The sequence below is a fragment of the Dermacentor albipictus genome, chromosome 7 (genome assembly GCF_038994185.2).
Source record: "Dermacentor albipictus isolate Rhodes 1998 colony chromosome 7, USDA_Dalb.pri_finalv2, whole genome shotgun sequence".
In the NCBI taxonomy this organism is placed as follows: Eukaryota; Metazoa; Arthropoda; class Arachnida; order Ixodida; family Ixodidae; genus Dermacentor; species Dermacentor albipictus.
This window is the reverse complement of record NC_091827.1, coordinates 85,745,373-85,766,877: the sequence shown is the minus strand read 5'-3', so window position 1 is coordinate 85,766,877 and position 21,505 is coordinate 85,745,373. Positions and strand designations below refer to the sequence as shown.

Here is a 21,505-nt window from a genome sequence, read left to right as displayed (position 1 = left end):
ACTTATTAGTATCATTTAAGAAAGGACAGGCTTCGTGGAAAATTCAGGTTTATGCGCATCTTCAGACATTCCCGTCGGGTCGAAGAAAACAGGAGTTATTGGCCTTTACCCGAAAACGACGTACTCTGCATGTATGTCAGTGCTATCTTTAATGGAACGTTCAGTTCCGTGCCCATAGAGTTGCCCATCGCAGCCTAAATGAAGCAGTTCAATTAAGTTCGCAATCGGGCTATAGCTCTTGACCGATTATCTTAAAAATGCAGTAGACCAGAGGCATATCACAAATAAAGATGATTTCATTTCTGAGCAGTATTCTGTGCGCTACTCGGCTCTCCGAGGCGCTCAAAGGCAGCCTGACACGTGCATATTTGCTCCCGCCTGAAATAAAAGCTGATGAAACAGTTTTAATAAGGCGCATATGCACTTACCCCTACTTCTTTGTACTTCACCAGACGGTGGAACTCGTGCTTAATAGGCTTAGCCAGGGTAGACACAAAGCATTTTAAAGTGCCCTTCTCAAATATTGAGGTGGACAAGCCCACCATGATGAGGTCTTCCTTCTGATTAAGCAACTGCAAGGTGAAACAGACAACTTTGAGGGTCGTAAACGCTTTACGCATTACTAAATAAAGTGAATAGCAGCTAGCGTAGAATTACACTTCTTCATTGAGAGGCTGAGTAAAAGGCTACACAAATTATTAGAATTGTCTTTTAAGGCGTAAATATTGCTTTGCTCGGCAAGACTTCGTTCTGTTTATTTTCGCTGACTTGATTTTCCTAGTTGATCCACGCTTATCCATGGCCTTTCATGTTTCAGAAAATGCAGAGGCCTTAGTAGAGAATCGTCACATTTTTTCGCCCCGTCAGCCCCTTGAATGAAATCGTACCAAGTGAACCGGAACTCCGGGCACATGTGCGTCTCCGCAGAGCAGACCAATCCAATGGGAACACCAGCTGCCGCACTAGAGGGTGAGGCGTTGCGTGACGGGAGAGTGCAGCGCCGTGATCTCATGTCACACCCGCTGTCGCTCTCATAAGGACTTACAATGGGACTACTGCTTTACACGCTAATGGATGTAGCCGCCACCTGAATCTCTTTAGCTTTCTATCAGCTGCCCTAACACATGTTGATATTGTCACGTGGTGGTGACGTTGAATAAGACAGTAGCAATACTGTGAACAAGAAAACTAACTTTTATTGGGCGAACCTGTGCCCACAAAACAGACTACACTTATAGCGCAACGATAGCGGTGAACACGCTCGGCGATCGTCGAAAATCTGATCAGCGGGTCAAGCGCGTCGGCTTTTATAGAGCAGTCGTCGAATGTTCCAGACTAATCGTTCGGACCCGCGTGCCTTCCACAAAGTTCTACACCATTCGCGTTACGCAATGAAATCAGATAACACAAGGTTCGGCGACAGCAGAGAGCCGGGTAGAAGCATCGATAACTTTCCAGAAACGTCGGATACATGCAGGCGCGTGCCTCGCTTTGCGATTACAGTTGTGAAACGTGGTCGCTCGATAAAGATAAGTACACGTGTCAATACCCCCTCTTAAAAACCATCGTCCCGATGCTACAAAGATAAGAGAGCGAAACACAAAAGGACACTTATTAAACATAAGCAACAACAAAAAGAAACAAAGTCGCGAAGCCCCAAAGTTCATTAACGCTGGTAGTAGGGCTTGAGTCGCACAACGTGGACTATTTCAGGTCGTGAGCGGCGCCGCTGTGATAGCGAAATACCGTCTGGCACGACCTCATAGTCCAGTGCGCCAATACGTCGGATGATCTTGTACGGTCCAAAATAGCGACGCAAAAGCTTCTCGCTCAGTCCTCGTCGGCGTATAGGGGTCCAAACCCAAACACGGCCACCGGGCTGGTACTCGACGAAGCGTCGTCGGAGGTTTTAGTGTCGGCTGTCGGTCCTCTGCTGGTTCTTGATCCGCAGGCGGGCGAGCTGTCGGGCTTCTTCGGCGCGCTGGAGGTAGGTACGGACGTCAAGGTTCTCCTCGTCAGTGACGTGCGGCAGCATGGCGTCGAGCGTCGTCGTCGTATTCCTGCCGTAGACCAGCTTGAATGGCGTGATCTGTGTTGTTTCTTGTACAGCCGTGTTATAAGCGAATGTTACGTACGGCAGGACGGCATCCCAGGTCTTGTGTTTGACGTCGACGTACATCGCTAGCATGTCGGCGAGGGTATTATTCAGCCGCTCCGTAAGACCATTCGTCTGCGGGTGGTAGGCCGTTGTCCTCCTGTGCCTTGTCTGACTGTATTTCAGAATGGCTTGGGTGAGCTCCGCTGTAAAGGCCGTGCCTCGGTCGGTGATGAGGACTTCTGGGGCGCCATGTCGCAGCAGGATGTTTTCGACAAAGAATTTCGCCACTTCCGCTGCGCTACCTTTCGGCAGTGCTTTTGTTTCAGCGAAGCGGGTGAGGTAGTCCGTCGCCACGACGATCCACTTATTTCCGGTTATTGACGTCGGAAAGGGTCCCAGCAAGTCCATCCCGATCAGCTGAAATGGTCTGCAAGGAGGCTCGATTGGCTGTAGTAATCCGGCTGGCCTTGTCGGCGGTGTCTTGCGTCGCTGACAGACTCGGCATGTTCTGACATAACGGGCGACGTCGGCGGTCAGGCGCGGCCAATAATACTTTTCTTGTATCCTCGATAGTGTCCGGGAAAATCCGAGGTGTCCAGCGGTCGGATCGTCATGTAGGGCGTGCAATACTTCTGGACGAAGTCTTGACGGGACAACAAGAAGGTAATTGGCGCGGACTGGTGAGAAGTTCTTCTTCACGAGTAGACTGTCTTGAAGCGTGTAGGAAGATAATCCGCGCTTAAATGCCCTGGGGACAACGTCGGTGTGCCCTTCCAAATAATCGACGAGGCCTTTAAGCTCCGGGTCCGCTCGTTGTTGTTCGGCGAAGTCTTCCGCGCTTATTATTCCAAGGAAGGCGTTGTCATCCTCGTCATCTTGCGGCGGCGGGTCAATGGGGGCACGTGATAGGCAATCGGCGTCTGAGTGTTTTCGTCCGGACTTGTATGTTACAGTGATGTCGTATTCTTGTAGTCTGAGGCTCCACCGCGCCAGCCGTCCAGAGGGATCCTTTAAATTCGCTAGCCAACACAAGGCGTGGTGGTCGCTGACGACTTTGAATGGCCTGCCATATAGGTAAGGGCGAAATTTAGCTGTAGCCCAAACGATGGCGAGGCATTCCTTTTCGGTTGTAGAATAATTGCCTTCCGCTTTTGACAACGACCGGCTAGCGTAAGCTATCACGTGTTCATGTCCATCTTTTCTCTGGACTAGGATGGCACCGAGGCCTGGGCTACTGGCGTCAGTGTAGATTTCGGTATCGGCGTGCTCGTCGAAGTGCGCAAGTACGGGCGGCGACAGCATGTGTTGTTTGAGTTCTTGAAATGCGTCGGCCTGCGGCTTTTCCCACTTGAACTCGACGTCACATTTAGTTAGCTGCGTCAGCGGCTCAGCGATGCGTGAAAAGTTCTTGACAAATCGCCTGTAGTAGGCACACTTGCCAAGAAATCTACGCACTGCCTTCTTGTCGATGGGCTGCGGGAACTTTGCTATGGCAGCTGTCTTCTGCGGGTCGGGGCGGACTCCAGATTTGCTGATGACGTGGCCTAAAACTAGAAGCTCCTCGTAAGCGGAGCGGCACTTTTCCGGCTTCAGAGTAAGTCCTGATGACCTGATGGCCTCTAGTACTGTTGCAAGCCGCCTAAGGTGAACGTCGAAATTTCCGGCGAAGACGACGACGTCATCCAAGTATACGAGACAGGTCTGCCACTTCAATCCTGCTAAAACCGTGTCCATCACGCGCTGGAAAGTTGCAGGCGCCGAGCACAGTCCGAATGGCATAACCTTGAACTCGTAGAGGCCGTCTGGGGTGATGAAGGCGGTCTTTTCGCGATCTCTTTCGTCGACTTCTATTTGCCAATAGCCAGACTTGAGGTCCATGGACGAGAAGTATTTGGCGTTGCAGAGCCGATCCAATGCGCCGTCTATCCGTGGGAGGGGGTATACGTCCTTCTTTGTGATCTTGTTCAGACGACGATAATCGACGCAGAAACGCAGGGTTCCGTCCTTTTTCTTCACCAGGACAACAGGGGATGCCCACGGGCTTTTCGACGGCTGGATGATGTCGTCGCGCAGCATTTCACCGACTTGTTCTCTTATAGCTTCGCGTTCTCGCGGCGAAACGCGGTAAGGGCTCTGAAGGAGTGGTCGAGCGCATTCCTCGGTGATTATGCGATGCTTGGCGACTGGTGTTTGTCGAATCCTCGATGACGTCGAAAAGCAGCCTTTGTATCGTCGGAGCAGACTTTTGAGCTCCTGTTGCTTAATCATAGGGAGATTTGGATTAATGTCGTAGTCTGGTTCGGGAACCATAGTCGTCGGGGTAGATGCGGCGGAATCCGAGAGGACAAACGCATTACTTGTTTCCAGAATTTCCTCGATGTACGCGATCGTCGTGCCCTTGTTGATGTGCTTGAACTCCTGGCTGAAGTTTGTCAGCAACACTTCAGTTTTCCCTTCATGCAGTCGAGCGATCCCTCTTGCGACGCAAATTTCACGGTCTAGCAGTAGACGTTGGTCGCCTTCGATGACGCCTTCTACGTCAGCGGGTGTTTCGGTGCTGACCGAAATAACAATGCTGCAGCGAGGCGGGATGCTCACTTGATCTTCGAGCACACTCAAGGCGTGGTGACTACGAGGGCTCTCCGGCGGTATCGCATGATCTTTCGACAGTGTTATTGACTTCGACTTCAGGTCGATGACTGCGCCGTGTTGGTTGAGGAAGTCCATACCGAAAATGACGTCTCGTGAACACTGTTGGAGGATAACGAAGGTGGCAGGGTAAGTCCGGTCATGAATGGTTATTCTTGCCGTGCAGATCCCAGTCGGCATGATGAGGTGTCCTCCAGCGGCGCGAATCTGAGGGCCTTCCCATGCGGTCTTAACTTTCTTCAACTGGGCGGCGATGTGTCCACTCATTACGGAGTAATCGGCCCCTGTGTCGACTAAGGCAGTGACTGCGTAGCCGTCGAGAATTAAGTCGAGGTCGGTTGTTCTTTGTCTGGCGTTGCAGTTGGGTCTTGGCGTCGGATCACGGCTGCGTCGTGTTGAACTGAAGCTGGAACGTTGCGTCGTCAAGTCGTCTTTCGTCGGTGTAGTCTTGGCTTCCCGACTTCTTCGGGATGGTGGCGTGTCGTCATTAGGTCGTCGAGATGGTTTCTTCGTCGTCTTCGTCGGCGGCGGAGGATCTTCGTCAGTTCGACGAACAGCAACCGCACCTCCATCGGTTGCTGCTTTTAGTTTTCCGGATATGGGCTCGCAGAGCGGCCCCGGGCTGGGCCGGTGTACGGTCGGCGCTGCGGCGACAGGTAGCGGCCTGGTGACGGCGAACGGGACGGTCGTCGAGGGCTCCACTGAGTGGCGGCGAGGTAATCGGCGAAGTCACGTGGGCGCTCTCCAAGCTGTGGACGCGGCGCGTTGACGGCGAAACCTCGCAGTCCCATCTCTCGGTACGGGCATCGTCGGTAGACGTGACCTGCTTCTTCGCAGTGGTAGCAGAGCGGGCGGTGGTCAGGAGCGCGCCAAACGTCAGTCTTCCTCGGGTAGCTCCGCTGGGTGGCGGGTGGGCGCGCTGTCGGCGGCGGCGGCGGTGGTCGACGGAATCGCGGCGTTACAGGGCCCTGGCGTGGTCGCCGAGGAGGGCCTTGACGGCGTACGACGGCGGCGTAGGTCATCGCTTCGGGTTGGGGTTGCAGTAATTGAGGTTGCACCTCCGGAACTCCAAGCGACCGCTGAACCTCATCTTTGACGATGTCAGCGATCGAGGCCACTTGAGGCTGCGACGACGGGAAGATCTTCCGCAGTTCTTCGCGCACAATGGCCCTGATGGTCTCGCGCAGATCGTCCGTGGCCAGTGATTGAATTCCTGCGTAGTGGGTAGAGCTTGTACGGCGGTTGAATTGCCGGTTCCGCATTTCGAGTGTCTTCTCGATGTTCGTCGCCTCACAAAGAAACTCTTCGACGGTCTTCGGTGGGCTTCTTACCATCCCGGCGAAAAGTTCTTTCTTTACCCCACGCATCAGTAGGCGGACTTTCTTCTCCTCGGCCATATCCGGGTCGGCGTGGCGGAACAAACGGCTCATTTCTTCCGTAAAAATGGCAACGTTCTCGTTTAGTAGCTGCACTCGGGCGTCCAGCATAGCTTCAGCCCTTTCCTTGCGCACGACGCTTGTAAAGGTGCGTAGGAAGCCGCTACGGAACAGGTACCACGTAGTCAAGGTCGATTCCCTGTTCTCAAACCAAGTTCTGGTGGTGTCTTCTAAGGCGAAGTAGACATGCCGCAGCTTCTCGTCGGAGTCCCAGTTGTTGAATGTTGCGATTCGTTCGTAGGTCTCCAGCCATGATTCCGGGTCTTCAGCCGCTGCTCCATGGAAGGTTGGTGGATCCCGAGGTTGTTGTAGGATAACAGGGGACGCTGGGGCAGCCATTGGGGTTGTCTTGACCACGATTTTCTTTGTCGTCTCAGAAGTCCGTGCTCTGGGGGCAGTCCTTGCAGTCTGCGGCTAGCACGCTGGTCTTCGGCGATGTTGGTTCTGTCCTCGGGCTTCGGGCTTGGGTCGCGGCTTTGCGGGGGCATTCGGTACATGAACGCGCAAGCACCTCCACCAGATGTCACGTGGTGGTGACGTTGAATAAGACAGTAGCAATACTGTGAACAAGAAAACTAACTTTTATTGGGTGAACCTGTGCCCACAAAACAGGCTACACTTATAGCGCAACGATAGCGGTGAACACGCTCGGCGATCGTCGAAAATCTGATCAGCGGGTCAAGCGCGTCGGCTTTTATAGAGCAGTCGTCGAATGTTCCAGACTAATCGTTCGGACCCGCGTGCCTTCCACAAAGTTCTACACCATTCGCGTTACGCAATGAAATCAGATAACACAAGGTTCGGCGACAACAGAGAGCCGGGTAGAAGCATCGATAACTTTCCAGAAACGTCGGATACATGCAGGCGCGTGCTTCGCTGTGCGATTACAGTTGTGAAACGTGGTCGCTCGATAAAGATAAGTACACGTGTCAGTATAGTCGGTAGCGAGAAGGCGGATGGCCGCGGATGGATGAACGCATGGATGCTATGAACATTCAGTTGGAGCGGGGCGGTGGGTTGCGCCACCTAGCTCTTGTTCTTACTCGTCTTTTGCCTAATGTCCTTCCTACCTTTAAAGAAAACGAAAATTATTTCCATTACCAAACCGTCTCAACCCATATTGGGAGCAGTGTTTTTGTACGCCTCCATTGTTTGTCGTGACCCGACTTTTTTTCAACCAAAGTACCGCTCGGCTCTTACGAATTTTTATTGCCGACATCTTTCCCGCTGCTCAAGGCTTCTAGGATTGCAGGCGAGCCTAAATCGATCGCTGGACAGGTGTCTTCACATTCTAGTAATGCATGCTCCATCGTGTTCTTGTTCTCGTTCTTGCTCCTAGTGAACTGGCACAACCCACTCTGGGGGATTGGCCATGAATTGGGCGGTGAGAAAACTACTTTACAGTCGCAAGAACATGGTTCTTCTTCCTTGTTGTACCAGCTTTATAGCTGCATGTTCTAAGGCATCCTGTTCACGCTTCGAAAAGTATAGTTTCCCTTTCTGATATGAATTGTTTCTTTCCTGATTTCATTTTGCTTTCTCTTAAGTAATTACTCATAGCAGGTTTGTTTTCCATTGCCGCCACCGATGACATAGTCGCAGCACGTCTGACTTTCCGTTTGACGTAGTTCGTTGCCATAGTACTTACCATTCCCCTCAGTCACAGTGTGCAAATTTGTGTATGTGACCTATTTTCCTTTTCTGTCACTGGCTGGAACTAATGGACGACGGACGTTACGTTTACAGTACATTGGACCTTCTGTATACCTAAATTACCTTCATATTACTTCTGAGTGAAACGTTTTCCTTCAGATGATGGCTCTCGTGAAAACACTACCATGTTTGACGTGGCGTTTGTTATGACGTAGAGGGTTGCGGTAACTATTTCTAAATAATTTTTCTTCTTTTTAGCAGTGTTTGACAAGTTACTTTTGCATGTAGTTTGAGCGGGTGACTCAATCCTTTCTATGAAGAAACGTAGCATGATTGACAGTAAGATTATTCGCTATTTAACGATAGCGCATTTTATGATAGCTACTTATAATTACAAAGGCTCATTTTATAACATTGTCTTGCTTGCAATGAACTCTCGAGCACCATCGCGTAAAATTGTGCACAAATGTATCGACCATCAATGATAATTCTCGAGTGAAGAGGCTGTACCGGTCGCCCACTTGCTGGTAACATTCCTTGTTCTTTTCCACCACTGTGAATCAATAGTTTTCTTGTGCAAATAGCTGAACACTTTCCGAGCCCATTTACTTTCTGCCATATTCCTCAGTCGTTCCTCATCATAAATTTTACTCTGAGCTTCCCTGATTTCAACACTTGTCCCGCCCATATGGTCCTGCACAGATTCATTCGTAATCTTTCCGTGAACGCCCAGTGCGAGGAGTCCCACTGACCTTTGGCTTCCATAGAGCCCTGATTGTACCCCTCATTTAAAGCAAACAACCGCATTACCAAAAGTAAGTTCTAGAACCATTATAGAGAGAGATAACATAATGCAGAGAAGGCAGAGAGGTTAACCAGAGGTGGATCCGGTTGGCTACCCTGGGCAGGGGAAGGGTTAAGGGGGATAGAAAGAGAAACAGAGTAGAAGGTGGAGATAGAAAGAAAGAGAGACAATAGCGAACAAAGCGCGCACACTACAGAGCGGTAGGGGGTGGCATTCTTAGAGTCTGTCGTGAAGCCCCGTAGACCGCAGGAACCTTAATAACTCGAGTAAGGCCTTCAATGCGGATGTTCTGTCGGAGCATTGGCCTAAAGCTTTTAGTTCTGATAGTGGACGATTGTCCAACTTGTCCAGTACCCTTCACATCACTTGTCGCTGAGCACTATATCGCGGGCAGACACAGATCATATGTACGAGTGTCTCGTCGAGGTTGCATGTGCCGCACGTCGGGCTGTTGGCCATTCCAATGAGGAAAGCATATGAGTTCGTAAAGGCAACGCCTAGCCACAGACAGTAGAGCATGGTCTGTTCACGTCTTGGTAACCAAGGCGGGAGGTGCATCCGTATGTCCGGAGTCAACGAACGCAACCAACACATGGTGAAAACATTTCAGTCCCACAGGGGCAAAGTACAATCACGGGACATCAATCGCAGCCCAGCCGCAGCGTCTGTTCGCGAAAGCGGAATGAAGGCTTGTTGACCAGTTTCATGCGCAGAGCGGGCGGCTTCGTCGGCGTGGTCATTCCCGCTGATGTTACAACGTCCTGGAAGCCACTGAAAGATTATGTTGTGTCCCTTCTCATGGCTTTGATGATATATGTCCCGAATTTCTGAGGCCAGTTGTTCATTGGGTCCGTGGCGCATTGGGCTTCGTGTGAACTGAAGGGCTGCCTTGGAATCACTAAAGACTGTCCATTGTTGTGGGGGCTTCTGGTTAATAAAATCAAGTGCACCACGAAGCGCCGCGGGTTCTGCACCCGTCGATGTGGTCACACATGAAGTTCCTAATTTGATTTCCTCAGATTTTGCCGGGATAATGACTGCACTAGCAGAGCTGCTGAGTTTTGCTGAACCATCTGTGTATACATGTTGCCGGAATCTGTGCACGTTGTGAATGTGCTCCAAAGTTGCTTGTTTCAAAGCTTGCAATGGCGCTCCAGCTTTCTTCTGATTCCTGGAATTATCAGTTGCACTTGCGGCCAGTGCAGATACCACAATGGATTTGATAATCTTGTAGCGGGCGTAAATTCTGATGGCAAGCAGGACTGATGTCTTGCAATAGTTTTGGCGAAAGTTGAAAGTGACCTTTTTGCTGGCAAGCAAACAAGATGGTGGGAGGGAATCCGAGTCAGGTGTCGGATGTGGGCTCTCAGGAGATCTGTATCAGTGTTGACTGTCAAAGGAATGTCTCTGGCTATGGCCACTGTCGCAATCGATGACGTATTTTCGGGGAGACCGAGACATGTCCGGAGTGCTTGGGCTTGCACGCTCTGGAGCTTGCGGATATTCGTAGTGCAAGTATTTCTTAGTACAGGTAAGCTGTACTGCAGGAAGCCTAAAAACAGTGCTTCATATAGTTACAACATTGACGGTACTGTTTCACCCCAGGACTTCCCGCCGAGGAACGAAAGAAGGTCCACAATGACGGTCAAACACTTTGTCATGTACGAGATGTGAGGGCTCCAAGACAAGTCTCTATCAATGATGACGCCAATAAATCGGTGCATTCATCTATATCGTATAATTTGTTCATTAATCCGCAAAGCATACGGGGCCATCGCTTTGCAAGTAAAAGCAACGAGTTCACATATCTCAGCGGAAAGCTCCAGGCCTTGTCTTCTTAGATATGTTGACACAGCTGTTGAGGCTTTCTGAAGTCGTGCGCGGACTTATACACGTGTCATGCCTGAAACCGTTATGCAAATGTCGTCTGCATATACGTATAGCTGAGCAATTTGCGGTAACGGAACCATTACACCTTTCCACACACCCCGGAGCACCTCGTACCTATCGTATCCCCATAGCGCTCTGTGCTTCATTATTGCTGCATTTCTCTTCCCCCTTCACTGTTATTGTTCCTTTTCTGTCTTTCCATATATCTATTGCCTTCGTTTATTCATATACCGAGGTATTTATATTTTCTTACCCGAGGTACTTCCTGGCCCTGTATTGGCACTGTCTGTTCACTGTATTCATTGAATACCATAGCACCTGATTTTCTAACATTAAATTTCAAACCTAAATTCTCGCCTTCCTGTCCACAAATATTAGCCAGTCGTTGCAAATAACTTTGCTTGTTAGCAAGAAACACACCCGCCGTGGTTGCTCAGTGGCTATGGTGTTAGGCTGCTGAGCCCAAGGTCGCGGGATTGAATCCCGGCCACGGCGGCCGCATTTCGATGGGGTCGAAATGCGAAAACACCCGTGTACTTAGATTTAATGATGATGATGTGTGGTTTTTTGTGGCGCAAGGGCCAGGTTTGGCCAAAGACCGCCATGACAAGTGGTAATGTTGACGATGTATTATGGAAGATGTGACTTGGCTGTAAAGTGGCCTAAAAATATTCGCTGTAAAGTGCGTAAAATTAACTTGTTAAAAAATTATGGCGATGAGAAATGGCGAATACTATGAACATTAAAATCCATCGTAGAAGAATGATGCAAAGTAGAAAAATATAGGATGTTAGAATTACTTGGAGCACTGCTGCCTCGCCAGAGCCCTTGAAACACAAGGGCCTAGAGGCATGTGCGATATGAAAAAGCTATCGCAGCGGCATCCTCTGAAGAGAGGACCCGCTACGAACATGTGGGGCTAAAAACATGCAAGACAACATCTTTCAGAAAGCTTAGGATTGCGTTGGTGTCAAATAAAGGTTCTGGACCGAGTAACATAACAGGATGAAGGGGGATGTGCTGTCGGTATGCTAAGGGAAAATGTTTCTTTCTTTCATATTCGGCTTCCCGACACTCCAGGAGGACGTGGAGGACGGTCAGCCTCTCCCCGCATCTACCGCAGGTTGGAGGCTCGTTTCCCGTGAGTAAAAAGTTATGTGTGCCAAAAGTGTGCCCTATTCTTAGACGACAGAATAGGACATCTGTCCGGCGGGATTTTGTTACAGGAGGCCAGAAACCTAATTGTGGCTTTATTACATGCAGTTTATTATTTATTTTTTCGTCCCACATGCGTTGCCAGTGGCTTCGTAGTTTCCTTCTTAAGAAAGGCTTCAGGTCTGTGACAGGGACCGAAGCAGCAGGATTAACTGCGTGCAATGAGATTGATGTGGCCATCTGGTCGGCTAGAACGTTTCCCTCGATGCCCCTATGTACAGGCACCCAGCATATGATCACATGTTGGTTAGATATATATGCTTTGCACAGTGCGGAGTAGAGCTCATTAAATACTGGATTTTTGTGATTACAGAAAGGCATCAAGGCCTTCACAACACTGAGGGAGTCCGTATATATAACTGATTTCTGGAGTTTTGATTTATTTATATGCTTTACGGCCGACAGCAGTGCGTAGGCCTCAGCCGTAAAGATACTAGTTTCCGGGTGCAGTACGTCGGATTCCGAGAAGAATGGACCGACGGCTGCATAGGACACCCCGTCGTGTGACTTTGATGCGTCTGTGTAGAACTCCGTGCAGGAGTATTTGTGCTGGAGTTCACGGAAATGCATCTTGATTTCAATCTCTGCAGCATGCTTTGTGACTTTCACGAAAGATATATCACATTGTATAAGCTGCCACTCCCAAGGAGGTAGCAGCTTGGCTGGATGCATTAGGCGGAGCTCGAGGAGTGGAACGTGCATTTCTTCGCTAAGCTCCCTCACACGCAGCGAGAAAGGCTGTCTTACGGACGGACGATTGCGAAAGAGTGTAGCATATGTCATGTAATTAATGGTATTAAAACAGGGATGTTGGGGGTTTGAGTGGACTTTCAGAAAATATGTATGGCTGATGTATGTTCTCTGCAGATGAAGTGACCACTCATTTGATTCTACATATAAACTTTGTATGGGACTCGTTCTGAAAGCGCCAGTGGCCAGTCGGATTCCTAGATGGTGGACTGGGTCTAGCATCCTTTGTGCGCTCGGGGCGGCAGAGTGATAAATCACGGCGCCATAGTCTAGTCGTGATTGAATGAGGCTTTTACAGAGATTCATTAAGCACTTCCTGTCACTACCCCACGTAGTCTGGGATAGAAGTTTGATTATGTTCATTGTTTTTAGACACTTTTCTTTAAGATGTTTAATGTGGGGGACGAAAGTGAGTCTGTAGTCGAGTATGACACCTAGAAATTTGTGTTCTTTGTTTACAGGTATCTGTTGTCCACACATTTCTAAGCAGGGATCCGGAACCAGGCCTCTCTTCCTTGTAAACAAAACACAAGAACTCTTATGAGGATTAATTTTGAATCCATTTTTCTCTGCCCACCCTGACACCTTGTTCAAACCATGCTGTACCTGTCTCTCGCACACTGCGAGGTTACAGGATTTGAAACCAATTTGAATGTCGTCCACATAGACGGAATACAATATAGCCGGTGGTAAGGATGCACGAAGTGTTGTCATCTTAACAATAAAGAGTGTGCAACTGAGCACGCCACCCTGGGGTACACCAGTTTCTTGTGTAAAAGGACGTGACAGGACATTGCCAACTTTTACCCGGAAAGTGCGATTGGACAGGTAGCTTTTTATTACGTTTAGCATACTACCATGAATGCCCATTTCCGATAAATCTCTCAAGATCCCGTATCGCCACGTTGTGTCATACGCCTTTTCCATATCGAGAAATATCGATAAGAAGAACTGTTTATGTATAAAGGCGTCCCGGATATTTCCTTCAATACGTACAAGATGGTCAGTTGTGGAGCGCCCTTCTCGGAAGCCACACTGATAGGGATCAAGCATTTTGTTCTGTTCAAGGAAATGGATGAGTCGCCGATTTATCATTTTTTCAAATACCTTGCACATGCAACTTGTGAGGGCTATCGGGCGGTAGCTTGCCACTGAGGACGGATCTTTGCCTTGTTTTAAAACAGGGACCACGGTGGCTTCTTTCCATGCGGTCGGGAGGTACCCTGCGTCCCAGATAGTGTTAAAAAGTGTAAGTAGTGTAAGTTGCGTGTCATTGTGTAAGTTTTTGAGCATTTCATACATGATTCTATCAGATCCTGGTGCGGAACTCTTGCATGCGCTCAAGGCCGCTTTCAACTCGGCAGCACTAAAAGGGCAATTATACGGTTCATTCTTGTGGCATTTATTGATGAGTGGCTTGCATTCTTCTATTTGTTTATATTTCAGGAATGATTGCGAATAATGATTTGAGCTTGATACACTCTCAAAGTGCTCCCCAAGTGAGTCTGCTTGTTCAAGCAGGGTATCGCCTTGTGTGTTTACTAGGGGGAGTGAATAAGTTTGTCGTCCTTTTATCCTGTTAACCCTGTTCCAGACTTTTGATTCCTCTGTATAAGAGTTGATGCCCGATAAAAACTTTTGCCAGCTTTCTCTTCTGGCCTGACGGCGGGTTCGCTTGCCTTGTGATTTTACTTTTTTAAAGTTAATAAGATTCTCCGCAGTGGGCGAGGCGTGTAGCAACCCCCACGCTTTGTTCTGATTTTTACGTGCGATCCTACAATCGTAGTTCCACCACGGAACACGCGGTTTGCACAACAGGCCATTTACTTGTGATATACATTGAGATGCGGCATCTATTATGAAGGCTGTAAAATATTCGACAGCAGCGTCAATTCCTAGCGAGGACATGTCATCCCACGAAATTGAAAGATAGAGTTCGGAATTTTTCCCAGTCGGCAGTGTCCACCTAGGAGCCTGTGGTGGATATTCCTTTTCTTCAGGTGTTCTAAGCAGGATTGGGAAGTGGTCACTTCCGTAAGGATTGTTGTTAACTTGCCATTCGATTTCAGACAGTATTGACGGGGAAACTAGGCTAAGATCAATTGAAGAAAAGGTTCTGTTTGTGAGACAGTAATAAGTGGGTTCCTTCTTATTCAGCAGACACGCACCGGACGAAAAAAGGAATTGTTCAACGAGACGACCTCGCGCATCGATACGAGAGTCTCCCCACAAGCTGCTGTCTGCATTGAAATCACCCAGAACAACATAAGGTTCTGGCAATTGATCTATAAAGGATTGGAATTCATGTTTCGTTAATTTGTGATGTGGGGGGATGTAAAGAGAGCTAATAGTGATAAGTTTGTTTAGAAGAACAGCTCGAACCGCCACTGCTTCGAGAGGCGTTTGTAGCTGTAAATGCTTTTATGAATGACAATGGCAACGCCACCCGATGATGCGACACCATCATCGCGGTCTTTTCGAAAAGTTATGTACTGTCGGAGAAAGTTTGTATGTTTTGATTTTAGGTGTGTTTCCTGTAAACACAGCACTTTTGAATTGTGTTGGTGGATGAGTTCTTGTACATCATCAAGGTTTTTCAGAAGACCTCTGACATTCCATTGTATGATTTCTGTATCCATATTTAAAGTGAATTTGTGCTGTGTTTACGGAAACGGAAGTGATGCCTTAGATTACAGAGCTCTTGCGAGGCCCTGTAACCGGGGTTCTGCCTTTTTTGGAGCGTTCGAGGGAGCCTCGCCGCTCCTTGGGCGCTTGGAGCGCCGTGGGTATAGGTGTTGTGTCCATTGCCTCTTGTGAGGCGCCGGACACGCGCTCTTGAGAGCGAGAAGTTTTTCGAGAGTCTCACCTCGGAAGGCGAGGCCCCTACGCCCACCAGCCCGGAGGTGGATGGGGCTCCCTGAGGGATTTGGCTGCGCCGGCTGTTGCCAGCGCTGGAAGGGACCTGGGAGGTTGAGGCAGCCTCGGCTGCGCCCACCTTCGGGGTCGATGATCCCTTCTCCTCGGTTAACGGAGCAGCGCTAGCTGCAACCGCCGCGGGGGCAGATAGCGTGACTGCCGACTCACTGTTTGTGAGTCGGATAGCCGCCGGAGGCCGTTGTGGCGCTGCCCCCTGACGCGCCACTTCGGCAAAGCTTTTCTTTGGCAGGTATGCTACCCGCCTTCGTGCCTCTTTGAACGATATGTTCTCTTTTACTTTTATGGTTACAATTTCTTTTTCCTTCTTCCAGGAGGGGCACGACCGCGAGTACGCGGCGTGATCCCCGTCACAGTTTACACAGTGGAGAGAGTTATCAGAAGCTTCAGTGGCGTGTTCAAGGGCACTGCATTTTGCACATGTTTGGCGGCCCCGGCAGCTCTGCGTACTGTGGCCGAAACGCTGGCATTTGAAGCATCTTAGGGGATTTGGCACATATGGTCTGACGCGGAGCTTGATGTACCCGGCCTCTACAGACTCGGGCAGAATACTTGAACCGAATGTGAGTATCAGGTGCTTCGTTTGAATTTCTTTACCATCCCTTCTCATTTTAATTCTTCGGACATTGACAACATTCTGCTCACTGAAGCCCTCCAGGAGCTCAGCCTCTGTCAGCTGAAGCAGATCGTCATCCGAGACAACGCCGCGGGTGGTGTTCAGAGTGCGGTGTGAAGTTACTGTCAATGGAATATCCCCAAATGATACTAGACTGGGCAACTTTTCGTATTGTTTCGGATCATGGAGCTCTAACAGGAGATCACCACTTGCCAGCCTTGATACCTTGTAGCCTGGACCAAGGACATCAGTTAAGGACTTGGAAAGTAGAAAAGGGGAAATGTTTCGTATTTGTTTATCGGATTTTTCTGAATGCATCACATGGTAACGTGGAAAGTTTGGTCTTTGACGTCCAAGGAACTGGAAAACTTCATCGGTGCGCCCTCTTTTGTGAGGGCGATCAGGAAGTGGAGGGAAAGAGGTTGCCATAAAGGAATTGAATTTTCGGCAATAACGCCAGCCACCCACCGTGGAGTCCTACAAGGGGACGCTACAGGGACTGTAAGAACAGGTCCTGCAAACGCCAGCTGTACGTTATCACTATAACCAAATATGAGATAACCTAGGTTGGTTATTCACACAAGGTTAACCCTTGCTGCCTGGAAAATTAGAAGTGAGCGGAAGCTAGGAGAAGACAGGAAAGATGGAAAGTGAGAGAAAGACGAAGCCTGGAGGGGGAGAGAGACAGGAAAAGGCAACTACCGATTTCCCCAGGGTGGGTCAGCCCGGGGGTGCCCTCTACGTGAAGCAGAGGCCAAAGAGGTGTGTTGCCTCCGCCGGGGGGCTTTAAAGTTCCGAACACCCGGCATCGGCTCAACCCCAAAGATCCCCCTTTCCCCGGACACGGCTAAGCCGCGCACGGCTACAAGCGGGAGGGTCCAACCCTCGTGTGCTCGGGTACGTGGTGTCGCAACACACCAAACGCCTGCAGACGCAGACGCCCCTGCGGGGTACTTAGATTTAGGTGCACGTTAAAGAACCCCAGGTGGTTGAAATTTCCGGAGTCCTCCACTATGGCGTGCCTCATAATCAGAAAGTGGTTTTGGCACGTAAAACCCCATACTGATGATGATGATGATGAGCAAGAAACACAATGTTCTCCGCAGAAAAAAAAATGCAAGCTGCTGCTCTACTAATGTACCCACCTGTTGCTATGAGAGATTAAACTCGATATTACTTCCTTCTAGCGCCCTTTCCATCTACACCGTGTACATCATAAACAGATGGTGATAAAGGACACCCTTGCCTCAGTCCCTACTTCATATTTACTTACTCCTCATCTCTTCCCATTCAACGCAAACGATGTTATCTAGGTATATCTCTCTCAAAAGCTGTAGAAAATTGCCACCTAAGCCTTCCCCTTCCAGAATATCCCACAAAATGTTGCGGTCTATGTTGTCATAGCCTCCGGTAATGTTTAAAAAGGCCGCATATAACACTCTCTTTTCTACATTTCATATTTCGACGCACTGAGTAAGAACAAATAAGTTATCATCTAAACGCCGACCTATTCTGAAGCTGTTCAGAAGTTCTCCCGAAATGCCATTATTTCCTGCCCTTGCTTGCAGCATTAATGTGTTGCCTGCATTGCTAGCCCGTATATTATCGATGTAAAGGTCAACAGTCTACACGAGTGAATTCTATCTTTCTCCCCTTTATCTTTATAAATTAAATTCACTCTACTTTGTCGCCAACTGTCTGGTATTCGTCTGTATTTTACAGTTATTTCCACTGATTTCCCCAAAACTTCTTTACCTGTTGGTCAAAGTTCATTATTGAGCCCAACGGGAACCTCGTCTAGCCCTGTGGCTGTGCGGTTACAAATTTTCTCTCCGGCTTTCTTCCAGTCGAAATTTGTCAGCATCAGCTCCTTTACTACCTGGGACGCTTTCGTGCTGTTTTTTTCTTCAAGTACAACCTCGTCATTGCCTTGGAAAGATTCCGCTGTTATTTTGCGGATGTAATTTATTGCCGCTTTCCCTGCCAGTTTGCTGCCAACTTCGTCTAGGATATATTGTTGTATTGTTGTTGACTTCCTGCCTAATAATTTTATGCAGGTCCAAAATATTCTATGGGGGGCCTTCTTTTTCTGACGTATTTCTGGGAACGAACGTTCACTTTCACCTTTTATTTTTGCTTGCGCTAGTACGTGAACCATAGACTTTTTCTCCCGGTATATTTGCCATTTACTAGCTACTTCATCCTTTGGCAACTGCGCCTTTTTTGCCGGCCTATGGTCTCGGGGTGCTTTCTTTCATTCAGCGATCACTTCTCGTATCTCCCTGTTCGACCAGCCTTTGGTTTGTTTTTTTCTTTCCAACGAACGTGTTGTTTTCTTTCCGTATTTCTGTCGTTATTACACTTAGAAGCTCACTATATTCGCACTCTTTACTTGGCTATTTGCCAAGTTCTTCCTCAAATCTAGTGACTATATTTGTTGTTTATTCAGCGTTCAAATTTGGACGGGCCATTTTGCACTCCTTGCTCTCTTTCCCAACTATATATGCCATTTTTAAAATGATGCGTTTATGGTCACTCCCTATGCTGGTATACTCTTCATCATCAATGACCATTTGACCTTAACTTACTATGAATTCCTTTTGTCATGAGACAATAATCAATGGTTGAGTGCCGGTTACCCACTTCCCACGTGATCTGCCCTTCACACTTAGGCCCTGTATTCACGATAACGAGGATATGTTGCTCACGCAGGTGACTTCCCCTTGTTGTCGGTATAACCATCTAAATCCTCCTAACATGTAAGAGAAATCTCCTGCATGCCAGCGCCACCTATCGGTAGAGTTAGGAGACTGGCGTGACTACGGTATATGACCTCTGAGATCGGAATATTTTGGAGGCTATGTAGAAAGCTTCAAAAATTAAATTAGGGATCTTACGTGCCAAAACCACGATTTGATTATCAGGCACGCCGTTGTGGGGGAGTCCGGAAAGTTCGACGCCCCTGTTCTCGCATCTCACCTTCATCGAAACGCAAATTTTGCATCAGGGAGACGTAATCGTCGGTGAACTTTCTTGCGGCAAAGCATTTATTGGATACGCTATTTTGCCTTCGAATGCATATCTCCGCTTTCATTGTTCATTGTTAATTTACTGTTGTGAATGACCTGTTGTCAATGATGAAATAGTAGACAAATAAAACAGATGTAAAACTGGCGTTCGTCCACCAGATGTCTTTAGCCGCATTGTGTTTCAGGGCAGATAAGTAAAGCCCAGGAAAGTCAAAGCTACCGCGTGACTAAACCCCAATGCCCTAGAATACGCTCTATAGGAGTTAGTAAGCACACTCCTTCCACGAAGCATGAACCACCAGTCATAGGCACTGTTTCCTTATCAAAATCAAGATGCGGTGCTGTCATGGACCATATAAAGCGACAGATCTGCCACTAAGTGCTATGGAGCTTGTTCGAAGGCGCTGGCGGGTAATTGGTGCGTAATTTTATTTTAATTTTTCGCGCGCTTTCTTTATCAGCCGGAAACTATAAACGCGCAAAAAGTACTTGTCTCAATATATTCCAGGTTTAGGTTTCTGTCAATGTCCAACAAATTCTTCGTTGACAGCACGACATTCAGGACAGTAATTAGTAATATAGGTAATTGCAATTAATTATTGACTTGAATGGCTCCAACAACAATAACACTGGCGGCTACTCAACTCAACTTTGAACATTATGTACTTGGTTATGTTCGAGTAGAATAACCCGTCTTCTTGAAAAACGCGATGACTGGTAGCTGGGACACGCTGCATATGCCCATACAGTAGTTTTTAAAAGTGTTTCAGAAAAAATAAATCGCCTGATAATTGCATTGTGCGGTGCGTTGTATTTCCCTTTGTCGTTTGTTCCTCTCTCTGCAGTTCATTGCTCGCATGCGCGCAACCTCTTGATCGTATCATGACCCTTTCCTGTCTTTATTTGATGGTTATAAATATCACTAAACTGGGTGGCAATACAGTTCTTGCTTTTCTTTTTTGTCCGAACACGTGCTTAGAATACGCTTTTACAAGAGAAGCGATAAAATTGTTTCTTGACAATGGAACTACCACATGCAAACAAAATAAGTGGCAGGCCTGCGGCGCATACGCAGCACAATCACAGCGCGAGCTGGAGGAGAGGGTCCACAGAAGCTTCATCTTGTGCAGAGCGCACTGGACGGCCTCCTCGACGAAGTCTGCTCGCGTCGTTTCACAAGAACAATCTAAACTGTCTTCCCCGTGTCAACACCCAGCCGCGGCTTGTACCGCTTTGTGTACAGTGGTCTGCCGATCCCGACGTTGCCCTGTTGCAACCGTGCGCGTAGCTCTACTATTCGCTTCTTCGGAAGCGGTTTGTAGCTTGCGAGGACGTGCCATATATCGTGCACCGCAGAGTAAACACACGAATGCACACTACTCGACAGACTTGTCACAGCTCTTGACCTGTGGCCCGATACGATGCCGTTGATGATGATGATTATTTATTGGCACCCCACTGAAGCGGGCGATGGCAAATAGTTACCTAGCCTGCTTGATTTAACCAGCGAGATGGAGAATGCAAATGCTACGTGCCACTGATACATCTCGGGACGCCTGGTAGATTACAACTAAAAATTGGAGGACGCTTAAGCTTCGCCTTCAAGAGTGGAACGCGATAGCGTTATCGCATCCCGTTCGCACCGCCTACTCAAACGCGCTACGCCAGCCAAACGTCGCGATCGACAGAGATAGCCGGGCCCCGACGCGCCATGTAGGCGGACGTAGGCGGACGTGGTCATGGGTAAAGTCCCTCAGTCATGGGGCGAGTGGCGCGCCACGTGTTGGGGCAGCGCCGTACATTGCGAGGAGGGAGTCTTCTGTGTATGCCGCAAGATGGCTCTGCGTGTGCGCAGAGCGCAGGAGAAATTTAGCGAAAACGTACTTCGCTACTCGTGAAACTGCGACTTCTGTAAGAGACATGGTCATAATTACCGCTATACACCACAGTATAACTTTCTACGGCACGTTTCTAAGGCAACACCGCATTCACTAGAGGCGATTTTGTCCCGTTTTGAAGGAACGAAGTCGTGGCTGAGTGGTAGCGTCTCCGTCTCACACTCCGGAGACCTTGGTTCGTTTGCCACCAGCCCATCTTGCAAGATGTTTTTATTTATGAAGTGCCTTCTGGGATTTATCGCTCAAGGCCAACGCCACTGACGCCGACACCGACGCCGACGACACCGGCTTTTCTGCGACACGAGCTCCTTAACGCTGTCGCGTTAAAATGGAATGCAATGTTTGAACGTATTGACACTACGTAGTCGGCCAGTTACATCGAGTGACAAATGGCACGATGCAATGCTAATTATGGTGATCATGACTGAATGGAGTTCCCTTTCAAACAAGTCGGTGACAATCAGACGCATATCCTGCTGGCAGAGAAGCATGTAAGGGTAAATTCGAAAGTATCAATCACAGAATTTGTAAA

At 48.6% G+C, this 21,505-nt stretch overlaps 1 protein-coding gene across 3 annotated transcripts in view; it reads right to left on the bottom strand.

Annotated features, from left to right (window-relative positions):
• Positions 1-21,505, bottom strand: part of LOC135899709 (uncharacterized) — a 100,208-nt gene that overhangs the window by 17,078 nt on the left and 61,625 nt on the right. For all 3 annotated transcript variants that reach the window (XM_065429031.1, XM_065429029.1, XM_065429030.1), the window contains exon 5: positions 429-572. In XM_065429031.1, coding sequence (XP_065285103.1) covers positions 429-572 — 144 coding nt within the window. The remainder of the gene's footprint in view (positions 1-428; positions 573-21,505) is intronic.